The sequence below is a fragment of the Pyxicephalus adspersus genome, chromosome 1, assembly GCF_032062135.1.
Source record: "Pyxicephalus adspersus chromosome 1, UCB_Pads_2.0, whole genome shotgun sequence".
In the NCBI taxonomy this organism is placed as follows: Eukaryota; Metazoa; Chordata; class Amphibia; order Anura; family Pyxicephalidae; genus Pyxicephalus; species Pyxicephalus adspersus.
Genome location: NC_092858.1, coordinates 137,028,949 through 137,055,148, shown reverse-complemented (window position 1 = coordinate 137,055,148; position 26,200 = coordinate 137,028,949). Strand labels below are relative to the sequence as shown.

The window sequence follows — 26,200 nt, the reverse complement described above, 5'->3', positions numbered from 1 at the left end:
AATTAAAAACAACTTTTATACAAAAATGTTTAAAATACCAAATAAATTACAATACCAACTTTCTGTATCACTCATCTACGTCATACGTGAGTGTCCTCGTCACATTTTGTGGATAAATCCACTTCTTCAGGAGTGGAATATTAAATCTATCTTTTTATCTTTAAAGTATGGATCCTCAAGGTACTTACAGGAGCTGGTCTTGGATATGTGTCATAAGGCGGAGGTGGACTGTCTTGTTTCGGTGTTGATGGTGTTTCTGCCTCTTCTTGATCACTTTCACTCCAGTAGTCTATAAAATAGTACACATGGAAGCTTTATTCATTACTATGACAAACATTAAACAATTGTGTTTAAATCAAGTGGGAAAAGAACCATTTGTTCTTTAGTCACCTAGTTTCATTTTGAGCATTGTTGAACAGAGCACACTTTATGCAATGTATTATTAAAGCTCAAATTCTACCAAACATTTTCAGATTTATGTAATATCTTAACTGGAAATACATTTAGCAAGTCTACTGCATTTAGTTGGTCATTGACTTTCATTGTAAACAAAGTTTAACTGTGACTTTTCTAATTTACTGAAATAGTAAAAAATCAGTTACTCACTTTAAATAGACTTTGTTCTGAAAAACAGCTGAGGTAGCCATTTGTTTAAGTGGTTAAACATTTTCAACATCATTGAACAAGTCCAGCTGAATGTGACCAATTTCTGATACCTATCCTAAATATATTATTCAGAATAACTAAACTTTTAGGAACATGCAAGATAAAAAGTGATGAAGTGGACTTGAAGATTATCGGCAATAATCTTTTACCGTGTGCAAATTACTTCGGTGTATTTACTTTATACTAACACAGAGCTCCCCCAACTAATTTACAGTAATGATCTTTACACCTCAATACCTTGGTCTTAGCAATGCTGTTGCAATGCGAACTATGGGTAGGATAGTATATACCACCTATAGATCTCTTGGGAAAGGCAAACGATCTACCCCAGAATTTTTACCTCTGACACCAATAACATCTTATTCTCCCACTGTGGGTAGGTATTGATTTACATCTCCTACTTCAATATTTAATAAAAATTTAAAAAAAATACAACACAAAGGGTGATACCCTTATTTAATATCTATAGCAGGTCAGTGGACTTTTCATTTTAGGTGGATTTCTCTGTCTAAAATGAAAAACTGAATTCAGTTTTAGAGGACTGTGCTTTTTGATAACAAAAAACTAAAAATTAAGAATGAAAATGTCTGTTTTGTCCCTAAAATGTGGGTTAGTTTGAGTCATTTAAGTTGTTAAATATTACAACCTTTATTTGCAATGTGTAATTAAAACATGCATTTTATTCTATTAAGGCTAATACACATTATCTGCTATAAAACAAAACAAAAAAAATTGAAATTTTTCATTAATGGATCCTCCTAAATATTTTTGGCTACCTTGATCTTGTTTAAGCCGCTCTCTCTCTGCATAACCAGAAGCTGCTGAGTTAATTCTACTAATCCACCTGTAGGAGACAAACAAATACAAAAAAAGAAAATGCAAATATAAAGTTACATAAATTTAAAAAAAGATTGTTTTACATTTTCAAAGGTTCATTTTTTTTTTACAAATGAAAACTTGTTTCATAAAACTATAAAAGCATTTTGTTTACTTTCATACAAAAACAAAGTAAACATAAAAATCCTAAAATAAATTATAAGTGGCATGAAAAGGATCCAATATGTACATTTTTCTAAAACCTACAAAATAAACCCTAAAAGTATTATTCCCAACACCTAGCAGCCTGCAGTCCTCACTAGGGATGAGCGAGAATGCCTCTGAAATCCTCACGAAAATTTCCCCGAACTTCTGTTGGGTCCACAAAATTTTTGGTGAAAGGATTTCGCGAATTCCAATTCCATTGAAGTGCAGGTTCCCACACTCCCTGGGCTGTACTTTTCATTGAGAAGTACATCCCAGGGAGCGTGGGAACCTGAGGTCACAGCTGATTGGAGGCACATGAGTGCCAGAAAGGCCCGATTCGCCGTGAGATTGTAAAAAAAAAAATTTGCTCATTCATCTTTAGTCCTTACTATTATATTTGGGCAGACCTCTAGCATATTCTAATGGTGTTGAAGCTTACCTGTCTGATCCTTCTTTATGCACATAGGTATTGGTCTGTGAGGTAGCCCATAAAAGTAATGGGACCAAAGGTGAAGTCACAAAGGAGAGGGAAATCTTCAACACCAATAGGAAAGGTTTCATTTTTTTTATCCTTCTGATGCACATAAATAAAATAGGGCGATGAACAAGGATCAGTTTTAAAATCGATGCTGTTAAGGCTAACGGTCATTCTCTACTTTGACATTTCTCGGTGATGTCATAGCTTGCCACTACCACCTTCCAGGAAAAGTAATGTAAGGTTCCTGCCTAAACCTGAGCAGTTTTGGTAATTTTCTTAAAGGGCCAGATAACTAGCAACATTATAATTTATATTATTTTCAATTGTAGGAGTAATACAAAATAATGGTTTCAAAAAAAAAAAAAAAAATACCACGGATTTTTAATAACACCAATGGCAATGGAAGATTTCTTGTGTAGAGGTGTCTGGGATTTTTTTTCATTCTTATTACAGGTTTGATATAAAGTTAAGCACTAGTTACATATAACATACCCAAATAAATGCAACTCTGTAATTAATAATTCCTAATTAAAACAAAACACATGGGGTAGTGCACTGGCTAGCACTCTCTCTCTCTTGCAGAACTTGGCTCCTAGGTTTGAATCTCAGCCAGGAATATTTTTCCATAGGGTTTGTATATTTTCCTTGTGTTTGTACGGGTTTCCCTCTGGGCACTCAGGTTTACTCCCAGATCCAAAAGAAATAAAACATATAATTGCATGTTAATTGGCCTGTCCCTTTAATTTATAGTAGACTAGGTTTATAACATATTACTGTGACTTAAGTAGGGGCATTATCTTGTAACCTTCTTGAAAAGACAATTAGTAACATGGCTTTGGGCCACGTAAAGTGCATTATAGTATGATAATAATTAAATGCATTTTTTAACTGCAAGTTGTGTAAGGACCTGAATTTAACCTATTATCAGTCTCTTACAGCTAAAGTGTGAGAGGAAGAGACGGCACCATCAGTTCATGTGCAGTCAAGAAAAATTATGATGGGAAATGAAAGCAGAATGACAGACAGATGAGCCCACCACTGTTCTGTTTCTCTTTACACTAATACGGGCTTTAAAGCATGTCCAGGGTGACCAGAGCTATGATAAAGTGGTTATTGATACTGACATTAGGCTGGCAAAAAAGAAGTACTGTAAAGAACAATTCTGGAATAAGGCTGACAATTGCTGCAAAAGTTTTGTTAAGCATTAAATCAGCCTGTACAAAATTGTGCTAAATAAATGAGAACGACAAAAATGTATGGGGTATTAGGTTCAGCGATATAATGAGTAGCAGGGAATATGACTTCCAAAATTATATATTCAGTCAGAATTGTTGGCTCAAACATTGAACAGGTTTAGTTTGTACTCCATGGTGATCAGTTTGTTCCATGGGCTTTGCTGACACTAATGAGCAATCTCCTATGAATTTGCAAGTCATTCTCAGACTATTTGAAGGAGCAGAGATATCAGCCGGTCAGATATTTTGGCTCGCCTGACCCCCTGTCATAAGACAAATTTGGCAGTTGCAGCCAACAGCTAACAGGATCCTATTACAGGTCATATCCAGGTGATAAACACTATGTACAGATCTGTGCATATGAAACAAAACAAGGTCATTCAAAGTGCATGTCAGTGTTATGCCTGACTGTAATACTACAAAAACATTGTGGAAGATAGACGGGTATGAAAACAATATAATTCATTTGAAAGAGTGAAAGCAGCATCCATCAATAATACTAAGAAAGAAAGAAGGACACAAAGAAGACTGTAATCAAATAAAGCGGGTTCATGTTACTTTAAAACACAAAAATGTGTGTTTTACACTTGCCATTCATTCCTAATGGAACCCATAATGGATATGCATAATGCCAACAGCCAATGCTGGTATTGAACTATAATAAACTATCTGCTGCACAGTGTTAAGAAAAAAAAACATTTAGGGGTCTATTCCTAAAACAGGGAATCAGCACGTTCCTCAGACATTCTCTGGAGAGAATTTTCAAAGTCCATGTGTTTCAATCGCAGTAATTTATTTTGCACAGGGAATATTTGAAGTAATGTCGGATTCCCTGTTCTATAAATAGAGCCTTTGGTACATTAGACAGCCTATTCAAATGTAGAGAATGCACAGAATGTGAGTTACTGTGGCAGAGATGCCTAATACAGTAAGTGAAACCTAGACAGTAACAAACCCAAGGTGACTAGAATGAGAATTTAGTTTAGTATTTAGCAATGCACCTTTTCTATACTCTAAACTAACATGCTACCTATGCCAACAATGAGGACTGAAGTAGTCCTAAACAAAACCTGTCAGCAAAGTATTAAAGATCTTTCCCTGCTGACAGCTCTTTTTCGAAAGCTATTGGTGGGTATCTTCTTTGCACTACTGAGTTACAAACCTGAACAGAGTAAAGTCAGGAGTTCTAACATTTCATGAACTACTTGTACTTCCAGTTTAGTGATTTAATGGGCATTACCATGGACAAGGGGGTAAATGCAACATTCCTGGTAAAAAAACAACCCCAATATATCTGTCATGGCAAAATCCAAGCATGACACTTCCAAGATACACAAAAAACCTTTATGAAGAACTGGTCACAAGTGATATACGCTACTTTTCTCTTTACAGCTTTATATAAATATATATGTGTCCTCTATAGATGCCAGTGCTGATTTATCAATATATTGGGCCTGACTTGTTAAAGCTGTTCAAGACTGGGGAATAAAGATTATCATGGGAGATCCTGGGTGATCGAGCAAACCTGAAATAAACCTGGTCCCAAATTGCAGAAATTTGCCAATTTATAGCAAATGATTTTTGACAAATCCATTTTAGATGTGCTGGATCACCTAGGTTCTCCGATAATAGTCTATCTTCTCCAGTCTTGAAGAATTTTAATAAATCATCTCTCTGTGCCTATTAAAATGTGAGAGGGGAAATATTCCATGGTTGTATATGGTTTCCGTTGTTCTGTTACAGAAGGGAGCACAGGGTTTTGTTGTCTCAGGAATGGAAGTGTACTAAAGGTAGAAATGGAACTAAAAGGGCTAGAAATGAAAAAAAAACAATACAGCCACCACACAGTGGTATCAAAAAATAAAATAAGATCATCACTATTGTAATCTCCTCTGGGTTTGTGGAGTATAGACACACCCTCCTGTCTGTCATGATGCAGACAAAGGGGGAAAAAAAAGCAAGGGAGGGTTCCCTATGGCTGGAAGCACTGTTTTACCACATACTAAAGCTGCAACAAACACATTTAGGCATTATTCAATTGAGTCTAGTTACTGTATTTTTCTTCCAAAAGTGCCAAGAAGAAGCAACATGTTGGCTATCCTTGGTATATATAATAAATATGTTTCTGCACCTTTAACACCAGAACTAAATCCAGTAATATACTCAGGTGTCCACATTCCAACAGGTGTGTCACCATCTTCCTCCTACTTTTCTTGCTTATCCTGATTTGTCCATCTTGATTGGCTAAGCCAGGATGACGTGACAAGGGGAAATCCCTTGTCTATTTTTTGCCAAAAAAAACCCTGCCTGATCACAAATTTTTAAAGTGGAACTTTATTTACATTTTAACGTAGTGCCTTTAATCCTTTCCTTAAAGCACTGCATAATAGCAGCTCAAGGCCTCTAGTGTTCAATTCAATCAAGCAAATCAAAAATGACGAAACACACCAAGCCCTATACCTGTGTATGAAGCCTTTTACTTTTTTGTTAAAAAATATGAAATTTGGGTATGTAAATTGGCCATAAATTTGAAGCTGATAAGCTTGACCTGAACAACCAGGCATCAATGACCTCTGGTCAGAAATGGAATAATGTGCAGCACTTTCAGATCCAACAAACAAAATTTCGATTAGCGCATAAATCCATCATTTTGTTCCTTCATACTCAAGGGGAGGGCCCTGTGAGACTTACATGTAATATATGACAGACTTCTTTATCATTTCTTTTTTTTCCCAAGTTTAAAAACTAACAAGTTGGTTTATGATAGCAATAAATATAGGGCATTGAATCCAGAATTACAAAACTCACAGGGAACATACAGCGATATTGATTTTGATACATGAAATTTAATTAATCCCCGCCAGCGTCTCTCAGTGTTTGAACAAATGTCTGTTTTGTGACAAATGCATTCGCTCGGTTAAGTCACGTACCCTGAATCCAGTCTAGCAGATGTCATTTTATACCCATAAGCAGTTACTTTTATTTATATGGTTATGCTGTTCTCTGTGTACATAAAATCTGCTACACAATATTGTTTCTTTGTGTGAAAGTCGATACCACAGAAACTATAAATAAATTAGAGTCGGGAAAATAGAAGATGCAGGTTACTAGCAAGAATTTTCATATGTTGCATGCAAACCGTTTATTAAAAAGAAGTTATTTGTAGGTCTCCCTACTATTAACAATGAAAAATCTGAGACAAATATTCTTTCAATTTGGTTAGTTGGAGGGACATGCAAATTATTTTTTATTGAAATATAATGGATGTTGGATGTACAGCTGATCTAGGGATAAAAAGGAATAATTTTCATGGCCCAACACATTATCCTAAAATGAGGAATAAACCACTTTTTATTTTTGGTTTATAATGGATGAGAGACCTGCAGATTTCATTTGTCATTTGTGTTTTACGGGGATTACCCGAGTGGAAGCCTTGACTGTTGGAAGAATGTTAGATTTTACTTTTACCTTATTTTAGGTTTTACTTGCAGAATTATAAGGTGGACCTGTAAATAGTGTTGGTCGAATAGCTCACTATTCGATTCGGCAGCTGTTCGGCCGAATATAGCACATAAATTCGGGTGGTCGAACATCGAATTCGAACACCATTAAAGTCAATGGGAGAAAAATTCGGGTTGTGGGATTCCTGGACCGTGGGAACTGTGCGGTCACAGTTAATTGAAAGCAGGTGCCTTCAAATACCTGTAACTGCAGGCAATAGAAGGGCAATGAATGGAGATAGTATTTCCATTCAACCTCTATTGCCCTCGTATTGCCTCCAGGATCAGGGGAGCAGAGCTGTTAGCATAAAGCTCCGCTGATTGTTCTGCTCCCTGAGGAAAGGGAAAGCCTGATCAGGATTTCCCTTTCCTCAGCAACTCAGGGATATCTCCATTCATACCGATTCATAATGTCATTGTGGTATAACCTGTAAAAAATAAAAACAAACAAGTTTAAAATAAAAAACAGATACGAAATAAATAATTTAAGAAAAAAAAACATTTTTTTTTTCTCCTGAATTTTTGCTGTCGAATGCAGCAAAATTCGGTTCGGGTATACCCGAATTCGAACAGCCATATTTGGGTCGAATATAGGGACAACCCGAATTCGAACATCAACACTACTTGTAAATCTATTTATTGTGGTACTGGTGTGCATGTGTACTGATCCTAAATACTTACAACCATCAGACATTTTTCAATTAATATTAATTTTATGCTTTTATATAGTGCCAGCATATTGGAACGTTTAGTCAAATAGTTTATTGTCCGTAACATAGTCCAAGTCTATTTTTGAGGGAAAGTCAATTAACCTACCAGTAAATTTTAAGGATGTGGTTGGAAACAAGAGTACTTGGAATAGACCCACACAAACATAATTACATATTTACATAATTAGTCAGGTTGAAAAAAAAAAGCATAAGTCCATCAAATTCAACCACTAGGGAAATAAACATACTACAAACCAGCATTTCCTAGATGAAAGCATATAAGCACAGTTTATCCAGAGGAAGGCAAAAGAAACCTTATAAAGCATGACTCAATTTGCACCAACGGTGAAAAAATTCTTTCCTGATCACATGAGGCAATCAAATGTTTCCTGGATCAGGAGTCTCTGTCGTCTTTACTTTAAAACTTTAACTGGAAGCTTGAGCTTTTGTGAATAACAAGTTCAATAATGCCCTGTCTGGGATTCAAGACCTACCAACCCTACCCCACGCTAATTGGTCATGGCAGCTTTATTGGGGTTTAACTCCTTGCTACGGTTTTGTGTTTTTTTTTTGGCTTATTCTTATTATTATTATTATACAGTATTTATATAGCGCCATCATATTACACAGCGCTGTACATAGTCCATAGTCGTGTCACTAACTGTCCCTCAAAGGAGCTCACAATCGAATGTCCCTACCATAGTCATATGTGATTATTATAGTCTAAGGTCAATTGTTAGGGAGAAGCCAGTTAACCTAACTGCATGTTTTTGGGATGTGGGAGGAAACCGGAGTACCCGGAGGAAACCCACGCAGACACGGGGAGAACCTGCAAACTCCATGCAGATAATGTCCTGGCTGGGGATTGAACCAGGGACCTAGCGCTGCAAAGGCCGGAGTGCTAACCCCTGAGGCCCCGTGCTGCTTATGCCTTCAAGTTATTTTCTGAGGTAGTCAAATGCCATTCATAGAATTGGTGGCCACAGTAAAGATGTCCTAAGTTAAAACTATGAAAAATATATTTTCTCTGTACATTAGTTACGTGTGTTCTGCTTCTGCGCCTGTGGAGGAATTATGTTTACTGTATTTTTTCAGCAGTCAAGGCTCTACTATGCTTCACACAGCTTTAGTAGAGAGCTTTTTTGTCTCTTGATAGGCAGCCTCACTATAATTTGTATGACTGTACTTTCTTAAATGTTAAATCCTTCATAATGAACTACCACATACCTCAGTATCATTTATTACAGACGTCCTTGTTATGACAAATTATTTTATGCTTTCAAAATTATTTTTATGCTTTCAAATAAGCACTACAAATGTTGTTGTCTGCCTTTTCAGGTTTTTGCTGGTTATTAAAATACTATCAATTACATTAACATGGTTACTCACTAATAGGGATATACTGTATGTATATTGACTATAGTAATCAATTAGATTTTTCACAGAATAAAGAGATCTGACATTATCTGCTTTTGTTCCTTTTTTTCTAGATTCTATAAGAAGGTCCCTGAAACTCAAAGCCATCATTCCTATTAATTTGCTCATTTCCTAATGGAACCTTCAAAGCTAACACAGGCTTTATTACTAAGTTACTCTGACAGCAGTTTTATTATTCATATTAGAAGCAGCAGGTACATTGTACAATGTCAGCCACTAATAAAAGCAGAATCTTTAAAGTTCATAAAACGTTGTATCATTTATTGGATGCCTAAAAAATGTAAATTGCAAACTTTGGACGAACAAGTTATTGTGATTTTTTTCTGTCCTGATGTACAATATGGAATATACAGCGACTGTAATGAGTGAAAAAAGTATTTTATCCCCTATCAACCAGTAAGGAGACTGGCTAGGCCACTAACTACCTTTTCTTGAGCCACTCCTTTTTTGCCTTGGCCGTGTGTTTTGGGTCATTGCCATGCTGAAATACCCATCCATGACCCATTTTCAATGCCATTACTGAGAAAAGGAGGTACTCACCCAAGATTTGACGTTACCTGGCCCCGTCCATTGTCCCTTTGAGGCAGTGAAGGTGTCCTGTCCCCCTAGCAGAAAAACACCCCCAAAGCATAAAACACCCCCAAAGCATAATGTGTCCACTTCCATGTTTGACGGTGGGGATGGTGTTCAAATACTTTTATTTCACTCATTACAATGCACATCAAGCCCTGACTTTTGAGCAATGGGTTTTTGAGGGTTTTTTTGGTGTTATTCTGTCTCTCACACCTACAATAAACCTACCATTACAATTATAGACCGGTCATTTCTTTGTCAGAGGGCAAACGTACAAAATCAGCAGGGATAAAATACTTCTTTCCCTCACTGTGAGTTATACAGACCCACATGTTTATATACAAAAACCAAAGATAAAATTGTTCCCCTTTAAAACATTTTATAACTGTTTTACATTTTAGAATATACAGTGATCAGTGCACTGCACCATCCAAGAGGAGTAAATATACCTATACACATCAAAAGGTGCCAAAGGATACTGGGGTTTTTTATATTTTTGTAAGACCCCAGAACAGTGATGATGTCTACAGAAAAGTACAAATAAAGTTAGAGACATGTGAAATTCAGAATTTGTAGGCATTTTTACAGAAGAAAAACTATGGCTTCTTAGGAACTTCAGTGGAAATTTATACAGAGGGGATTTTTATATAAATAGATATAAAAAATAGATGGTAAAACTTTTTTACACATCAAATAAGGGTAGGGGATGGGTTAACCTCTTGCAGTTTTTACCATCTGTGCAGCTCTCTCCATTTGGGAGCTCTCTCTTTACTTTGTATCAGGAAATTAGAGTACATTTTTCCAAAATGAGGTTGATCACCAATATTTCTCGCAAGAACACACAAAAAACACTCAAGAGGGGTTCCCATTCCTTCTACTTTTCGTCTCATTGTAGCACATACAATTATTTGCTGGCATTAGTATCACAGACTGATCTCTTTAATTACCTGGAATTTGCTAGTTTAAGGCAAAGTAACAAAAGTCTCACACTGCTTTCAATGTGACATTTGCTTCTGTTCCCTTGGAAAGCAAGTAGATGTGACGATTGGCATTTCCAAGAGCTGTCAACATCTTTCAAATTAGCAGCTTCATATCCTTAGTAGAAGACTCTAGCTGTCAAGGTCACAGGTTTTGCTTTTGGTAGCATAACCCAAGGAACCATGGCTCAAATGTAAATTGGAAACCAAGACTCTCCTTCAATCTAGGTACCATTAACACATTCACATACAAAGAACCACCTTAAAGACAACTCTGATACCAACCTACAGAAACAGAAGCTGATGCCTTGTTATAATTCTTCCTAAGCACATGACTAGAAATCAAGTCCTCAGGTGTAACCTGTAACTGCACAAAAGCTGCCCAAAACATCTATGACCACATATAGTATATTAGGGTGCCCACACTTTTTGGGCATGTGAGCTAGTTTTAAAATGACCAAGTCAAAATGATCTACCAACAATAAAAATGCTAAACATATATTTATAATGTAAATACCAAATATGACACAGAAATAACTGAAGCTAATGAGACATTGAATGGCAGAACATTGCACAGACATTGCACTACAAGACTATAGGGACAGGAAAGCTACAGTTCACCTGTCATAGGAGAATGACGTGCTGCACAAGAAAAAGAACTGCTAATCCGTACAAAGGTATCTCGGTGATTGAACCCTGACACCGAGCCTGAACTGACTTGGCCGCCTAGCACTGCTCAACTCAGACTGCCCTCCCGCCCTGTCTGCCTCCCTCCCAACTCCTCACTGTTACATGGGTCTTCTCATGCACTGAAAGACATCCCCAGCATCCCAATAGATGTACAGCAGGGCTGCTGCTAAACAGCAGGGAGGGGTAAGGCAGCGCTCGGTGATTGACCCGCATTGCCTTTGCAATCGACCAGTAGATTGCGATCGACGTGTTGGGCGCCCCTGCAGTATATGAACAGTTATAGTTTTATTTCCATTTTTTCCTCTTACTCATTCTAGATTTCATTGTGAATCTGCATCATGTTTTGGGCTGGTAAATAAAGCAAATATTTTGTCTTTTCTTACATGATCCAGTGGACTTCATATTTTATTATACCCCATGAAGACATAAAAGAACTACCTTCACTGAGAAACAACTGGAAAATGATATAATCATTTGAAAATAAATACACCTATGATATGAAATCAATTGTCAGCTCCAAGTATAGAACAGCTCCTAAAATAGAACACACGGCTTGTTTTTCTTACCTGTTCATATCATCTAAATTGTCAGCAGCAAAGTAGAAGCTTTTGATCTTCGGGTGACAAGCTTTAAATGCACTAAAATTAGAAAATAAAGAAAAATTTTATCACACAGAACAACAACAAAATTTTACACTATCCCGAAGAGTTTTTCTAAGAAGATATGAAAACCACACAGAATATTCCAAACCTTTGTTTATAATGGAATAAAGCATACCATTTCATTTTAGTTTTAACAAGTATGCCAGGGCAAAAATATTCAGTACATCTCTTCAATATATGCATGTTTCTCCATGTTTTATCCTCTGAAAGTGCAGAAAATACCGTTGATTTAGTGTCTTTGTATTATCCAGTTTGAACTGACAATACAGTGCAGTCCTGTAAGTATCACATATAAAACATAGCAATGTTCTTGAAAAATGTGCTCTGAAGTGGACACAAAACATTTAAAATTAATGAATATTTGTTTGTAAAAAAAATATCACAGAACTCCATTGAGCAGAAAGAACTCCTTGGAGACAGAAGAAATCTTCTAAATAAATGTTTAGGTATCAGAGAACCCCTGCTAAAATCAACGAATTGAGGTTTAATGGGGATAATGATCCTACATTAGTCAGTGAGATGAACACCCCTTGTTTCAAATGGTGGTCAGAATGCTTCCCTTTCAGACAGCTAAAACAATCAAACATTGGTGTGCTGCAGTTGGTTCTGCCAATTGACAATGGCCCCAGAACTAGATATCATATACCATCATATAGGAGTCCAATCAACCACAGGCCAGGCAATTTCTTGGAACCTTTGAGGAGGGCCTAGGATTCCATGAAGCCCTGGTTAACAATGGCTGGACTTAGCTCTAGGCTACTATTACTCTATCTACTATTACCTTATATCTAATCTTTTATGTAAAGCTTGGCAATAGTTACTTTGCTGCTGATCTTTATTATCTTCAGTTTTCAAAGACAAAAAATTAGCTTCAGCCTGAATAATAAAGCAACTTGTTAACAGCACATGTATCGACCCCTGCCACAGTTATGATCCAGTGGCAGTAGCTGAAGGTGGCCAAAGCTGTACATAGGTATGATTTCACAAAATATAAATGTAAGATTATTGATATAGCACTGAGGAGGGTCTGTAGATTAGACCAAAAATGTTATTTAGTCTACATAACATCATTGCATTCGTGGCACTCACTCCTAAATCCTAGCTGCACTTATTGCCCACCAAATGACTCCCATACCAAATCAGTTTACAGAGCAAGCACTTCCATTACCATTCAAATATTTTCAGCTGGAGTGCAATAACCTAGGTCAAAGAACTAGCAGAAACTTTGTGTTTTATAACTTGGGGAACAGGGTGCTTTTATATGTGCCTAGGGCTGTCATTTACTAGATGTTGGTCAACATGAATCTTTTATTGTGAGAAAGCAGCTTGTCAAAGCACCATTCTACCTAAGTTTATCATTGCAAGTAACAGCCCTCTTAGCACTTTTATCAAACATGATGATGACATTTACTATCCTTATACTGAAACCTTAGGTGCTAAATGTCAGCACAGTGAACAAATGAATGCAGCTTACAGTGCTGCACTCAACACAGTCTGACAGAACCCAAAGTTTGGATGGCACTGCAGGAAAATAACTTGACAAAGCAGCAGCTATTCATTTTGCTGTAAATGTAGAATATATGACCACGTCAAGTAGCGAAACAGTTTTCTATTTCTCAATATCACCTACAGAAAATCAATTTACAGCAATGTGCCATAAAATAACACTTGAACAAAACCCAGGCTAAAACATGAACTTCATATGCATGGCATGTAGTACATCTCAATAAAACACATTTCTAGTATAAGGACCCCATATGTACATAAAACTACATATTCATCTGATTAGGTGGTATTATTCTCCACTTACTGAACAGATATAACAAAATGTTTTCAATTATATGTTTAGAATATCAAAAAGAAAAAAAATAATTTCTAGGATTTACAGAACTTTAGAGCTCAAATCCAGCTTGCCTGAATCACCAGTACCCCCACCCCCTATCCCAGATTTTTAAACCCTGAACACATTTTTTTCCCTCAAAACATTGGTCTGGACACACTACATTACTGGTCCTCTTCCTCTGCCAGTGGACTGTTCTGAATGCACAGAAACCTCCTTATGTAGTAATGTTTCCTGCAGCATTCTTCTAGTAACCCAGAAAGGTTTGATAAGGCAACCCCAAGGGTGTCACTCTAGTCCTGGGCTCACAAAAAATGGGCTCAATTACATTGAACAGTGTATCATCTAGGGACAGCACTAGGAAAGAGGTGAATTTTGCAATAGCAGTTTTTTTTAATAAACAAAGGATTTTTTAAAGAAAAGAATAATGGTAAATTTGGCTTTAGGAATTGGCAGGATGTGGACAAAATACCATTGTTCTTAAAAAAGACTATATAAGAATTTTAATTTGTATCCAATCTTTCTGTAGTTCCCTGAGGAGCACTTCAGGCCAGTCAGCCCACACGAACACATAACATTTATTTGTGCAAAGCTTGATAGTAAATAACCGGAGAGTACACAGGGCTGAGCCCTTTCAGTGCGTTGCTGCTTTCTCTCTATATAATCACAAGCTCAGTTGGTCCTTGCCAAACAGTAGTAGTAGTAAAAATAAAGACCATGCTGTGATTTTTGGGTAGAATATACTGTATATTTGATAGAAGATTGGCTGGCAACAATTGCAAGAAACAGAGTTCTTTATCTGTATTAGCAGGCTAGCTCTTGAGATCCAAACAGCTCTGCTATTATATTTTAAAGGAGAGTTTTTGTTTAGTCTGAAGGTTTTTTTTTTTTTTTTTTTTTTTATCCTTCCTTAGTAATGGACACATTCACCATTACATCATATAACCATGACTTCTAAACCAGTGGTCATAAACTTTTTTGGTCCCGCAGACCACTAAAATCCTGGCTCCAGACCATGCATGTGCGGGGAGCGGGGTGTCACTCAAAGGGTGAGAAACCTCCCCCATAGTGATGTCATGATACCATAACCCACCTACTCTCCCATCACAGGTCTGAGCCTGCGATAGGAGAGTGGGTTGTGTCCAGAAACAACCAGCCCACTTCCCTGAGCCTGGGATTTGTACAGGGGACATGGTCCGCGGCTCTGGCCAGTGCACCCCTGGGTCCTTCTTCTGACTCTGCTTGGGGGACCACCAAAATGTTCTCATGGACCACCGGTTGGCTAAAGATTTTAAGCGGTTCACTCACCAAGGTGAATTATCACTGTGCAAAGGGATATTTCACTTAGCTTCGTAAATGTAGTATAGAACATTTTGCAAAGACTAATCAATTACTTGCAAAGAAATCTAAAGTTTTTTTTTTCTTGTACATGGTTGGATGGTTGAAATCAGCAGAGTAAAATATCTCTTACAAGGTGATAATTCACCAGTAAATAAACAGTGTATATTCCTTTAGTAAATCAATTGCATCAACTATGTTTACTTACAATTTCTTACGGCACTCACTGGCTCGATCTATTTTAAATTCTGGTAGACTAATAAATCCTTCAGCCTTTTCCTCCTGAAATGTAAAAATAAATACATATTTTACTTCATTATATTATTAGTAGCCACAACAAAATATTAATCAATAGATCTAATTTTCTAGTTACTACAGGAAATAATCATAACCTCATCTGGTTGGAACATTAATATTGGCGGAAAAACTGGTCTATAGATCTTGGAGAACAATCTGTTGGCCATGTTGAACTGTCTACCTGACAGATTCATTCTCCCTTAAAGTAATGGTAAAGTTGAGAGTGTCTGATGTGTGCATAGAATTGCACACCCTTGTCTCGCAAAATGTAATTGTCTAGGTTCCAAAAACAACTGAATGTCACCAAAACTGAAGACAATGGATTCATCCAATGTCTATGGAGAACTTTCACATAACATGACTACCTTTCACATATAACAAACTACCTTGTCAAATTGCTGTATACAATTTACTGGTTCAAACGGATAAATCATAGCACTCAAAACCTGATCCTTAGCCTTGTTCCCTGAAGTAAAATTTTAAACTTCACCTTTAAGCAAACTTGTTTAAAATTTCAGATTGGAAAATTAGAACTTAGGGTTTTTAAATTTTTATTTTTTTTGTTGGACAGGAATATGGGGGTAAAGGGTCTAAATCCACTCAACTATTAAAAACTAAACAAGGGGCTTGATATTAAAAGTATTCTTTAAATAAAAAGTATTTAAAGAACATAGGAAGCTTTTTACTTCCTTTACCCTATGAGCTATGACAGTCCTACAGGGTCCTCACTTACAATGAATGGCTACTGGCCTTGCATTGTGTAAAAAGACACCAATGCCACCAATGCCTATACACTACCCATACAAAATATTCAATTTTTTATATAAAAAAAATATATACAAACATGTTCACAATTCAATTTTGTAGCCCTAAATATAATAATATATGCAAAACCATCATATTTAAACGCTACCATCTTGTGGGATAACTACCTTTTGGGATAATGTTGCTTAATCTTATTCTGCACTGGTCACATGACCAAAGACTTCTACTTCCAAGTGTGCCGACTATGTGCTACTATATTTTCACCTTCCTTTCCCCAAACTATGTTAAGGAAAAGAAATGGGCTCAGGTTATTGGCTCAGGGGAAAGCGGACTGTCAGAGATTGTTTTTTTCTACAGGCAAATAAATAAAAACCCTTTGATGCTACATTGCTCCAACTCATTGCCACTTTTCATATAATCAGGTGTAATTGTGATAAAAAAACTTTTTCATAATGTTTTTAAGCCAACATATATAGAATATACAACTAGTTTGCCATAGGCTTCTTTTGGGTCCTCCTGAATTATTGTTAGGCACAGGGTTATGTAGCTTTCTCATACAGTCATGTTTGGCAAATACATTGTGGACATAAAAAGAGATCCATATGTCTTTATGTGTATATAGAAGAGAATATATTCTATGGATACATATACACTGGTTAGATTTTTGTCTTTGGAAACGATCTTTCACAAATGACTGAGAGGTGAATGAACGAGTGCTGTACATACAGCACCGTTTTGCTCTGTGGAGAAGTGAGGGGGGAAAAAGAGTGGCACCCCACTGCTCTCGCCTCCCTTCACATCCACTGCAGTGCTTCTTCTCCCGTCGTTCATGAATCCATCTTGGCGCCAGGATGGATCCATAACGGACGTCGGACGGCCTCTATACACGTGAGGATCTTTCACAATCCTTTCCAACCACTAAGGACTGCACAATGCATGAACGAGTGCTGTTCTGCTCTATGCAGATGGGAGGGGGGGACCGACAGAGCGTTACCCTGCTGCAAAGCTCTCCCCCTTTCCTTGCATTAGAATCGTGGGTCGTTTATTGTCTGTGGATGCACCAGGATGGTCGTTCGGACGATGGACGACTGGCGCTGTTCTCGCCCTGAGCCAATTATCGGGCAAAAACCGTTGGACGTGTGTACGTAGCTTTAGATAGCTCTAAGTTAAAAGATAATAGATACATATCTGTGCTCCTTATCAAATGGTGATTGCTTGGAGGTCACTATGGTCTCCTGGGTCTACTACTAATGCAGTGCTGATTATAATTATAAAGCCAATGTGGTCAGATCATTTGACCTGCATATTTGTCAATTAAATGAATAAATATGGCAGGATAACCAGACTTCTGACTGAACTTCTGTTCAGAGGGGGTTAAAAATGTCTATATGGGTTTTTCTCTTCCTGCACCATTAAAAGATACTTCTCAGGATCAATAGAGATTTTTTTCAACAGACACAAACATAGGTAAAAAAATTGATCACAATTACAATTGTTTTTTACAAACAATAAAAACGTGACATAATGATGCCATAAACATACATAGTACAATTTGAACATATAACACATATGTATAACATATCAATAGCTCCCTCTGTAAGGCTGTGGGTAATCAATTAGTTTTAACTCCTTTTAACCAAAATTGTATACACTTTTTTTTTTTGTCTGGAAGCCTAAAACGATATTTATTCAGTGTGTTTCATTACATCAAAAGTTCGCTTTTTCAAGATAGAAGTATTGGAGCAACCAGCATTTAAATAAACTTTTAAAATAATATGCCAATACCAATGTACAGCCATCATAATGTTGTAATGAAATTGAAGCCTCTTGTACCCGCTTTGTTAGGGAAACATTGTTTGCTTGCTTTTTGTAGTGGTGGTAGTTAATGTCAAACTATGACCTTGCTACTGGCAGGGCAGGATTCCCCCACGTGTGCTTCCTACAAAACACTGGCTTAACAGACTTTTCTCCTACGGCATAAAAGCTAAAATCTACCACTGGCTAGAAGAAAAAATAAAGGATAGCAACACTGAGTTTCTTTCTTTTTGGCCTTGGCTGGGCGATCTTTTTGTTTGTCCCATGGCTCATTGTCACTGCAAGGAAAGGAGATGAGGAATATAAAATTCATCACTAATTAAAGTTGCCTGTATGGAATTAGGGTTAGCTAAAATAACTAATCTCAAGCTATGTGCAGGAATCTTGGAAAGGAAGTAAGAGCCAATAACACAAGCAGGAAATAAGATTATTGCAGATGTTCCATTCATTGAACAGAATGCTCTCAGTGTTGCCATGGTTGCAAGAAAGCATTTACATTTTTGGCAGCTTTAAGCCATCTTTGTGGGCAAGCAGAGTAAAATGGACATTTTTCCTACATTAAATTACTAAATGGTTTGTGTAGGATTTCTATATGTTGTGTACTTTGTAAAAGCAGTCATGTATGTGTATAGTTTTAAAAACCTTGTGTGTGTATATTAAATAAATATATCTAAATATACGTGGGGCACCCACAGAAGTGCCAGCAAGAGGCGCAGCCTAGCAATTCTCTGGTGGAACTCTTATTCTGGGGACAACCTCTGGATTTAAATTTTTTTAGTATAGGAAAAAGAAAGGTATTCTCCCTAGCAAAGGGCAGACAGCATAACATAATCCAAAAGGGGTTTCCCCTGTTCTTTAAAACCTAAAAATGGCTAGATACAAATTTTATAAAATATATTAACCCACATGCCATGTATAAACAATCGTATTTTAAAAAAGTAGTTATCTTTAAATTTTGGGCCTTTGTTTTTTACATTACATGTTTGGATTCTTCAGTTTATTATTATTCTTTGTTTCTCCCAATGGCAAAATGTTGATAGAAAAAAAAGAAAAAAACAGGTTAACAATTTTGCTTTTGGGATATTTTTATTGAATTCACTACCGCTGTGTGAAACTTTGTTCATCTTAGTGTGTATGTTATATTCTGCATCCAGTCATTCTCCTTTAGCTGTCATTGCCCACATACATACAGCGCAGAGTACATGTCAAAACTGGGAAACATTATTGAAAATTGTACTGTAGTGCCGCAGTGCCTTATAGATTACAATCAATACCAGATAATAGTAAGAATCTACAGGGAGAGGGAAGGGAACATATGAATCAGAAGAAATGCGTAGGCAGAGATACAAGCAAGTGAAACAGATTAAGGAGAAAGGATTTGGCTAGAAGCAAAGGAAGCTGCAGCTTTCTGCATACAGCATTCATTCTTTTATTGTTTGGTTCATATATGTACACAAATTCAGGGATAAATTATATTACAGCAATACCGGACTGTCCTATATGCCTATGGCCCTTGTATGGCTAGATTATAATCCGATTCACACAATCTGTGTGTTATGACAACACCTAACTTAATTCAATAGAGCAACCTATTTTAAATGGGTGAGCAGCACACTTTAAAGTGGACATGTATGGCTGTTCTGCATTAAAACAAACTTACCTTTGCAATCTTCTCTATAATGTACACTTTGCTACACACATGCAGTTTATCATACAATCCCTGCATACCTGGATGCTGGGAATGAACTCCTAAGCATATGGGTCAGAATTACATTATTATGGCCTGGCCAAACAAATGGCCAATGGTTAAAGTGTATATCAAATCAAATATTTTTTACATTTATATAGGGATCCTAACCACTCCCTAATCTATCAGTTTTTATTTGTATAACTGAAGAAAAAAAGATTACCTCCTCGTTGGAATACCAGTAAAGCGATGCATCCTTTAAAATAAACCAGTATTTTTTCCACTTTTGTGAGAAATAGCTTTTTGCATCTTTTTTCTTCCACAGCCATCCCTCTCAATCGCCACGACCCAGGTCCTTACAGGATATACGTCGTTTGCTTTTTCCAGGAACGGGGCCTTGAAGACAAGCACAATGAAGATAAATGAATCATGGCTTCCAAGTATTACGCATATTAACCGTTCTATAGTAATGCTAATGTCTTTCAATGAGAACAAACCCAAGTGAAACAACCCAGAAAAAAAAAAAACATTCTTGACAAGGTTTTGTCTGCACAATAGAACATCTTATGATTATATACCGAGGGTATCAGGAAATGCCGATAACTACACTCAAGTACATATGCTACAAGAAATAAATTTAAACTGGCACAAACAAACAGCCTGCTGTGGAGAAAATAAACATATACATGACACAGATTACTGTAAATAAACTGCACACTGAACTGTATGTTTACTTTGGAAAAACAACATTGTGTATTTATGAGGAAGACAGAAGATCAAAAAAGCAGGCCTGTTTTTCTCTCTCTGACTGCAGTAGTGGGTAACTTGGGATACAACACAATGTCCCTGAGCTATCTCAGTCTTACAAGGCTGCAATGTACTTGGTTCAATATACATGAAAACTATGCTTAAATTTTGTAGAACCTTATATCCTGAGATGCTAAAAGAAAGACAGGGACTTATTTTGCCTATTTCACTTTTGCAGCGCTTTGTCCAATGTTCAAATCTCGGCCAGGAAACTATCTGCATGGAGTTTGCATGGGTTTCCTCTGAATAATCTGGTTTCCTCCCATATTTCAAAAGAATGCATTTAGGTTAATTGGCTTCTCGCCACATTCACCTTAGATTGTATTAAAGACATATGATTATGGTAGGAACTTTATTGTGAGCATTCGTGTGCCTCTTTTAAGGGACAGTTAGTGATATAACTATGGACTTTGTAAAACGCTGCATAATAGGTCGACACGAGATAACACAACATAATAATAATACTATCTTACAATGGTTTAATTTACATGAACCTACTGGTAATATGTTTTAATGCCCATTTTCCAGGCACATCAGCAGGTTTTAGGTGGAGCCTCACAGTGCCATTCAAAGACTTGCACTGAAGGCGATGACCTCAGTGGTCAGAATAGTAAAGCAGAAATAATTAAGAATAGGCTACAAAGACTGGTCTAGCACATTGGAGGAGAGCGATGGCTGCTGCGTAATAAAACAAAAATTCAATTTGACTGCTTTTGTATCATTTCAAAAACATTTTACCTGGGATTAAGCTTTCAAGTCTGAAAGCTGTGCCTAAAAATGTCATGCAGATGGTAAGGGACTAGTCACCAGCATTGCATGTGTTCTCCCTGCAGCTGCCCTTTTCCAATTACTGATATTCTGGCCTTTTCTTTACGCCTCTGTGTGGAGACAACCATAATGGTAGTGGCACAACAACAAGGAGCCTCCAACAAGGAGAAATGTGCTCAGTACAGTAGTAGCATAACTCAATCCCACTCCAGATCTTTGGAGACCAGAAGTTAGAGCAGGGGTGGCTTAGATTCATACTGATATAAGTATGCCTAAGCATGTTCTCATTGCAGTGTATATCTTAGGCATAAATAACATTTCAGATTGTTCCCTATAGCATAAAAAATACTTAACTAAAATACTTGTCAGGTTCAATTTAAGTACATATTTAGATACAGTGGTAGTTACAGCATGCATGTTAACAATTTACTGTTATGACTTTATTGCTTATATTCCTGTTGAGAGGAATTACGTTTGCTTTTTGTTCTGGTGACAACAGAAAGCTTGGAAAATATTTAAATTTTAGAGCCATAGGGGGATATCTTTCAATTCGACATTTGTAGTAGAGATACCTATCAAAGATGGAATTTCTTTATTTTAAGTAGATTTTCTTCAATTTTTTTTTTAAATACTAATCTTCTGGCAGTACCACTTTAAATATTTAAAAGAGCTACTAAACATCCACCTATTTTAAAAGGAGTTAAGAATTAAATAAAGGATTGGTGAAAATATTTTTTGATCAGTAAGAAAAATTGTAACAAAGCTAAAACATGTTATTCAATCAATTGAAAGTGAGAGTAATGATTATGTAGATTATCATACACACTTTGAAACATCGTTTTTATATAGTTTATACAGCCTCCCACATGCAATGTAATATTTAAAACAGAACCCATTTGGACTCCTTGAATCATCCTATCCAGCTGCTTTTCCAAATGTCATTAGTTTCACAAGAACTTTTCCCCACACAATACAATTATTCATATTACCTTTATTTCTTTTCTTGGATTTATGCTGTAGAGATGACTGCTGGAATGTCTGTAAATAAAAATATCAGCATGAGAACATGATATACATTTTAATTTGGTGATATACCAAAATCTTCCTTAGATAAAAATACAATTAGAAATCATTACATATGTTGTCAGGGTATTAAGACAGGTTTAGGAGGCCATTTACATATGTCTGGTGGGATGCAGGTTAAGGTGCGATGAGTTATTTTGAATGGGTTGTCAAAGTACTATAACACAACCCACCAGAACACATGCGTTGAGGTGTTTAGCTTTCAAAATTATCGGCACTCATGACTCAATATATCACTGTTAATTGTGTGCCAACATGAATTGCAATAATGTACTTTGCTGTACCCCAACGCACAGATGCAACGCCAGCCTGAAAATAAAATAATCACAACACACATTTGAGTATTAGCATCAAACTCACACAGAAAAAATGCTCTATATTTGAGCATAATGATGACAGATCACAACCTATACACCCAAACAAAATGCTGAAGAATTTAACTTATTGTGAAATGCTAATTCGGACAGAAGGAAGAGATGGGCACCCAGTACATATAGCAAATGGTTTTATAAAATACATTACAGGTTTCCTGGATTACCAGGTTCATCCATGATAGTCTAGCTTTTTAAATCAGGCCCATTGTCTCCTAATATTCAATGTTATATTTTTGCAGATCAAGATTGAAGATACAGAATTCTGTTTTCCCCACTTGCATAACTGTTTAGGGTCAGTAACTCATTAGGTACGGAGGTTGGAGACAGACTGGCAAATAAAAAAAAATAGCCATGGTAGCCTACATGTTCATTTATAATATACTATACTTATATAGCACTGTACATTAAATAGGAATACCATGGTAAGTATATTTAAAAGGCCCCTTCCCTCTTAGGAGCATGCAACCTGTAGTGCCTACAAATACTAATGTTATGTTTTGTGTACATGGTAATATTTTAAAACCAGATATGATATTCTCCCTGTGCAAGTCAAAATTTGCTCAAACCAGCTTACAAGTACATGTAGGAAGCTAGCCAGAACTCAAAAGCAAGCTGAATGTGTTGGAAATACTTAATGTGGCCATAATTTGTAAATTGATTGTTGAGACTCTTCCTGTACTTTTTTTCTAAACTCATATTATACCCCTTTGCCTTGATTTCTCTAGGTAGAGATTATAGTAAACCTTTCATAACCTGTAAAGAACAATCTTGTGCAATGACTCATCACAACCATCAGATGTCTGCTTTTGTTACACTACTGACTTATGTTCCATTATTAGTAGATGTTGCACAATGCATATCTGACCTATGAGTTAAACACAACCGAATAGATCTCATTCTCCTATTAAATTCATGGTGAGGACACTAGAAGAGCCTCTCGGTAGTATGAGTCCTTACCAAGTGGCACATGCACTCCTGGGCATCAATCTGAGACAGATTAGGAAAAGTGTAGACCAGATTTACCACTGGAGATGAGGCAGAATTTCCCCCCACACAGACACACTAATAGGAAATGTTTAGGGGGAAAAACTTCTCTCCTATAATGTATGAATATCTATGCTCAGGCATCAGGTTATGGCAGGCAGCTCACGCATCCCAGCTAATTGGCTGAAGCCAAAGTCTCCACCGGTACAGCAGCAGGTGGTGAATTAAATCAAACTCATGGAGGATCTTACTTCTGTGATCTGGGGAACTGGAAGAAATATTTTTTTATATCTGGAATCTCTAAACAATTTCTCTCCCCTGCAAATAATGTACACCACCTGAGTCTAACTTAAATGGTACAGTGATAGAACTTTTGTCGACCAGTACTGATCCCAGGGTTGTCTTCCAAAGTGCTGAGGAATGGGTTCTCCCTCCCGTTTACCTACCCTACTCTTTCCCCTCTTTTTCTTTTTCTGTCCTTGTTAGCTTAGCTTATGTGTTTAGTATGGTTTTGAATTTCATTTTTCCTAATAATTCAAATAGACATCACACCAGAAATCGAGTGGTTGCTAAATTCCTGTTAAATTTTTTTTATTTCATGAAATTTTGACATGTTCTATGAGTTTATGAATCAGTCTCAGAGATTTAAGTATGACGTTTTCTGATCTGGCTTTGTTTGGCTTGGTTGTTAAACTTGTTTTGTACTAGGTTGTTTTCCTGTAAAAATTTACATAGGAATGTTAGAAAAAAAAAGCATTTATGAATGAAGCTACACTTGTGTAGTAAATCGGTATGTAATCTGTTATATTTTGTGAAGTTCTTGCTGTGCGTAGAAATGGTAAATGTCCACCACAATGATAGACCTCTGGTAAAGAGGGGTAAAGGTGCAAGAAAAGGCATTGATTTAGGAAGGAATAAACCTTTTCATAAATTTTCTGCCTCCAGACAAAACACTGTGCTATACCTAAAGCTGGAGTAGAGTACTCTAATACCCCACCCCCATGCCCTGAACCAAAATTAGAATATTTTGTTTAGGTATCATTGCCAATGCTTTGCATTCTGAAGGGCACATCTAGTCAATAATGAAAATTTGTCCTGTTCAAATTATGCACCTGAATAGCTAATTTTAATGCAAACTAAATGCGTATGCACAAACACAAAACTAACATTGGGATGAAATTGTATTTTAGGAAGAGCAAATTATCTGCAAAAAATGTTTGAAATAAGCAACAAATAGTGCTAGTACTCTATCTCCATGGAAACCAACTTTACACCATCACACATCTTGTAAAAAGGAAGACACAGTGTAGGGTATACTAATTAGAATAAAACAAACATTCAAATAGAAATTTTAATATAATGTGTGTTGAAATAAAAGGACTTAACAAGAGAGGTAATTTTCTTTCAGAAAATGCAAGAAACACTGAATAGAACCATGAAAACTTCATGCAGTATAACATGTTGTTCTCTCTTTAAGTCTTGGTCATAAGACAAGTATTGAGGCTGCCATTACTAATGTTCTTTTGAACAACACAATTCCCTAATTGTCGTACTCATCTAATAAAATACACGGGTTAAGTATGAAAGTTAGAAATTTTGACAGGTTGTAATAGTTATCCAGTGCCAGTGATTGACAAAGCATTGAATTCAAACAACTAGTATTTTCATTTTGGAGGATAGAAAGGGTGTCCATTGTATTTGTAATCAAATATTGTGACATACAGGTCATTACTACAGAAAGCAATTATAAAATATGTAATTTACAAACTTAAGTAAAAACTTTTTCAAAATAGTATTAGAAAAATAATTGCAGTTTATACTTGGGTCATACCAGTAGATGCTGCTGTGTACTCTAGTAAAGTGTGTAGCAAACTTTATTGTCCAAAAAACATGAGACAAGTAGCCTGACTAATGGTGGCCAACAGCAATTCACAAAATATAAATTAAGAACAAGTGACCCATCATTATTTTGATGGCTATCAACCTTTATTTTCTAGTCCTTTCTCCATTTTCCTGTTAAAGAAGTTGTGCAATATGTCTACACACCACACAGAATCATTGCACTCTAATCAACACATGGATCAGGTCAAACATTCACCCTCCCGTTTCCTGCAATACAAGTTCATATAAGGATACTTGTGATGAAGTATGTGGCAATGGCAGTACAGAGCACTGGTGGACGGGACAGGGCATGATATTAACTCACTAAAAGAAGGGGAAGAAGGGGATTTTTTTGCAATTCTAAGCAAAAATCAGTCACAAATTATAACCTGTGGGGGTTGAAGAGTACAAAAGGATATTGAAAAATTTGAAGACTTCAACTGCACTTAGACACATAATCCCAAGGATATGGATTACTAACTTGTGCCCTGTCCTCCAAAAAACAATAGTTTGCTTTTGGCTCAGTTGCAAAGCTGCTCTGATGGGTCCTACTATGGGCAAGTTGATTAATAGGAGTGCACTAAAAGAGATGCCTTGGCAGTACTCTCTT

The 26,200-nt window shown here is 36.5% G+C and overlaps 1 protein-coding gene across 1 annotated transcript in view; it reads right to left on the bottom strand.

Moving 5' to 3' along the window:
• The window catches only part of CNKSR2 (connector enhancer of kinase suppressor of Ras 2), a 157,514-nt gene that overhangs the window by 30,026 nt on the left and 101,288 nt on the right, over window positions 1-26,200 (bottom strand). Inside the window, 6 exon segments of the mRNA XM_072428264.1 lie at window positions 189-289; window positions 1,443-1,510; window positions 11,856-11,927; window positions 15,338-15,411; window positions 19,917-20,089; window positions 22,258-22,306. Coding sequence (XP_072284365.1) covers window positions 189-289; window positions 1,443-1,510; window positions 11,856-11,927; window positions 15,338-15,411; window positions 19,917-20,089; window positions 22,258-22,306 — 537 coding nt within the window.